This window comes from Priapulus caudatus, unplaced genomic scaffold (assembly GCF_000485595.1).
Source record: "Priapulus caudatus unplaced genomic scaffold, Priapulus_caudatus-5.0.1 Scaffold1191, whole genome shotgun sequence".
Lineage (NCBI taxonomy): Eukaryota > Metazoa > Priapulida > Priapulimorpha > Priapulimorphida > Priapulidae > Priapulus > Priapulus caudatus.
This window is the reverse complement of record NW_014578252.1, coordinates 51,058-54,409: the sequence shown is the minus strand read 5'-3', so window position 1 is coordinate 54,409 and position 3,352 is coordinate 51,058. Positions and strand designations below refer to the sequence as shown.

Sequence of the window (3,352 nt, the reverse complement as noted above, 5' to 3'; positions counted from 1 at the left end):
TCAAATCCATTATCCTTCATTTTCAGTTAATATTCAACATAGAAACATAATCTTGGTGTCTAAACCAACATTATCGGGGTCAAGGAACACATTGCAATCAAAATCATTATCGGTCGGAGGCCGCCATCTTGAATTTCAAAATGGCCGCTATTCAAATCCATTATCATTTAATATTTCAGCTAATATTCAACATAGAAACATGATCTTGGTGTCTAAACCAACATTATCGGGGTCAAGGAACACATTGCAATCAAAATCATTATCGGTCAGAGGCCGCCATCTTGAATTTCAAAATGGCCGCTATTCAAATCCATTATCATTTAATATTTCAGCCAATATTCAACATAGAAACATGTGTTTGTGTCTAAACCAACATTATCGGGGTCAAGGAACACATTGCAATCAAAATCATTATCGGTCAGAGGCCGCCATCTTGAATTTCAAAATGGCCGCATTTCAAATCCATTATCATTTAATATTTCAGCAAATATTCAACATATAAACATGAATGTTTGTGTCTAAACCAAACATTATCGCGGGTCAAGGAACACATGCAATCAAAATATTATCGGTAGAGGGCCATCTTGAATTTCAAAATGGCCGCCATTCAAATCCATTATCCAATTCAATTTACTTCAATTCAATTCAATCACTTTATTTACACCTGAAAATTACATTTTAAAGGTATCATATTGGTTCAACAAATTAATTAACAAAGCTAGTAAATTGAAAATGGTTGTGATGGGAAATGCAGTGGTACTATTTACAACACGCTAGAAACTACCTAACTACATAATATATCTGGCATTCAAGGAACTGAATAATAGCAAAACCATCAACATATTTAATATTGGCGGAGTTATACGTGTTTTCGAACTGTAACATGTGAGAGTGTAATGCAGTACTTCCCAGTGATTCCTTTAAAATACTTGGTAGTTTATTTATATGAGCACATAGTTCACGAGATTATGCTGTATCTTGCAAATCAATATTGCATGTCCAATGTTGTTTGTTAGTGGTGAGCGCACAATCCACGACAATCCCTCCATTTTTAACCAAGTAAGGCCTTCCATAGCAGTATTACCGGTTTTTAATGAATTGCAATGTTAGTTCTGAAAACACAGTCCACCACAGAGGCAAAGGGCAGTGCACTGAAGTGCTGCCTTAACTCATTTGCACCTTCCTCTGCACCTCTTTTTGCATCTACAGCGGAGGAGTCCGCGACAGGCCTGGGTCGCTTCTGATAGTGTGGTCCAGTGAACTTCCCATCCACCTGTGTCCTTCCTCTTCCACCCCCAGTCACCTGGAGATTCTGGGGCTGCAACCATCATTTGTCCCCAGCAGTGACCAGCTTGGTAGGCAGCCCCTCTTTGTTTTCAATAACGAATCAAACTCGAAGTGCGCATCTCGGTTAAGTCCAAGGTGTTAAATTTTCCTTCAAATCGTGTCTGTTTCTCATAGGCGTCATCATCTTCACACTTCAATAGCAGCAAGTTGTTTAACAAAGGTACTGTCGTTTTTTTGTCCAGGCTTGCCCGTATTTCCTCCAAGGTCATTGTCGACTTGTGAAAAAAACAAAAACAATTCATGAACGAGTATTTCCAACTAATAAATAAATAAATAAAACATGGGAAAACACAGGATCAGGGAATATGACTCAGGTACTCACTTTTCTTTTTTTGCTAGTCCCACTTGTCCCACATGTCCCATAACAATGTTAAAACATCAAAGAGACTGAGAATTCAGGATTCAAAAGAAAACACAGGATCAGGGAATATTACTCAGGTACTCACTTTTCTTTTTTTGCTGGTCCCACTTGTCCCAGGTTGGTCGCCCTCCTCCTCGGCGTGCACCTCTATGTGCGCCTCGTCGGCCTCCTCGGCGTGCACCTCTATGTGCGCCTCGTCGGCCTCCTCCTCGGCGTGCACCTCTGTGTGCGCCTGGAAACAACAAATTAACAATGTTAAAACATCAAAGAGACTGAGAATTCAGGATTCAAAAGAAAACACAGGATCAGGGAATTAACATCAGGGCATTTCCACTTGTGACTGATGGGACAAGACAGAAAATTTGATATTTTGACCCTCTGTCATTTTTATATTTTAAGTCATATTACTACTTTGAAAACTGATACATAAGCAGAATGTCTTATAATTCAAGAATAAATATCACCGTCATAACATAGAAATATAATATGGCCAATATATTCAAATTCTTACTGCGTGACTGATGGGACATGATTTGGACACACATTTTGAATACTAGTAAACAAAGTTTATTATCCTAGCAATTAGCATGTTTCACTGACCATTAATAAGTTCGAATCATATGGGGAATATATATTTTTCTATCAGTACTGCTTTTGATATGTCCTAAATGCTCACTGGGAAAATAGTGACACATATTTGTGTGACTGATGGGACAATTTTTTTGTGACTGATGGGACCAGTATCCACTTGAACACTTTTCCAATATTTTTATGCAGCGTAAACAAGAGTATAGACTTGCAATGTCATAATATTGCAATTTTAGCAACTAATTTGTGTATTCTCTCCATCAACAACTAGGTTACTGCTGTTTAGGCTATCACAGCCAACATCCCAACTGCACCCCCAAAGTGAAACCCACACTTAATTGGCACATTAGTCCCTTAATACTTTGTGGTATGGGAAATAGTTTGTGAGGTGATAAGTTGCTGAATATTTGCATCCACTACCGATTAGAAAAAAGTATTCATTTTCCATTATTTGGATATTTACTTGACATATTAAATATATAGTGAATTTGTCCGATTCGCAGCACTGCAGAAAATCCCAAGTTGGTACATGTTGTCATTTAATATTAGGAAAATTCTTGGTTATTGCCCAGTCCATCATTTTGATATCTGACATTCAAATAAGAACTTCAACAGTAACTTGACCAAACTTCATACGTATGTTTGGGTCAATGCCTAGTTGAGAACGTCCTCTTTTGGTTCCGGTAGTAGTTTAATACTTTAAACTTTATTGTAGTTGGCATGTTATCACATCCAATTGAAACTAAACAAAATAGCTCTAATCAAAATCCAGCCCACTGCCCAAAATAGCCACCCGGTGGCCATCTTGAATTCCTTTGTCTTAGTCTACAGGTCACATTTATTATCCAATCATGACCAAACTTCATATATATGTTTGGGTTAATGCCTAGATGAGACGTCCCCTTTTGGTTCCGGTCCACCACCCAAAATGGCCACCACGGTGGCCATCTTGAATTCTTTTTTCTCAGTCTACAGGTCACATTTATCATCCGATCAAACCAAAAAGGGCGTTCTCCTCTAGGTATTACCCCAAACATGTATATGAAGATGTCACTC

General features: G+C 38.2%; 1 protein-coding gene across 1 annotated transcript in view; it reads right to left on the bottom strand.

Annotated features, from left to right (window-relative positions):
* Nucleotides 1–859: 859 nt before the first annotated feature.
* Nucleotides 860–3,352, bottom strand: part of LOC106815742 — a 12,540-nt gene continuing 10,047 nt past the window's right edge. Inside the window, exons 10-12 of the mRNA XM_014820251.1 lie at nt 1,794–1,940; nt 1,394–1,562; nt 860–918 (exon numbers count right to left, since the gene is read on the bottom strand). Of these exons, the coding sequence (XP_014675737.1) occupies nt 860–918; nt 1,394–1,562; nt 1,794–1,940 (375 nt within the window). The remainder of the gene's footprint in view (nt 919–1,393; nt 1,563–1,793; nt 1,941–3,352) is intronic.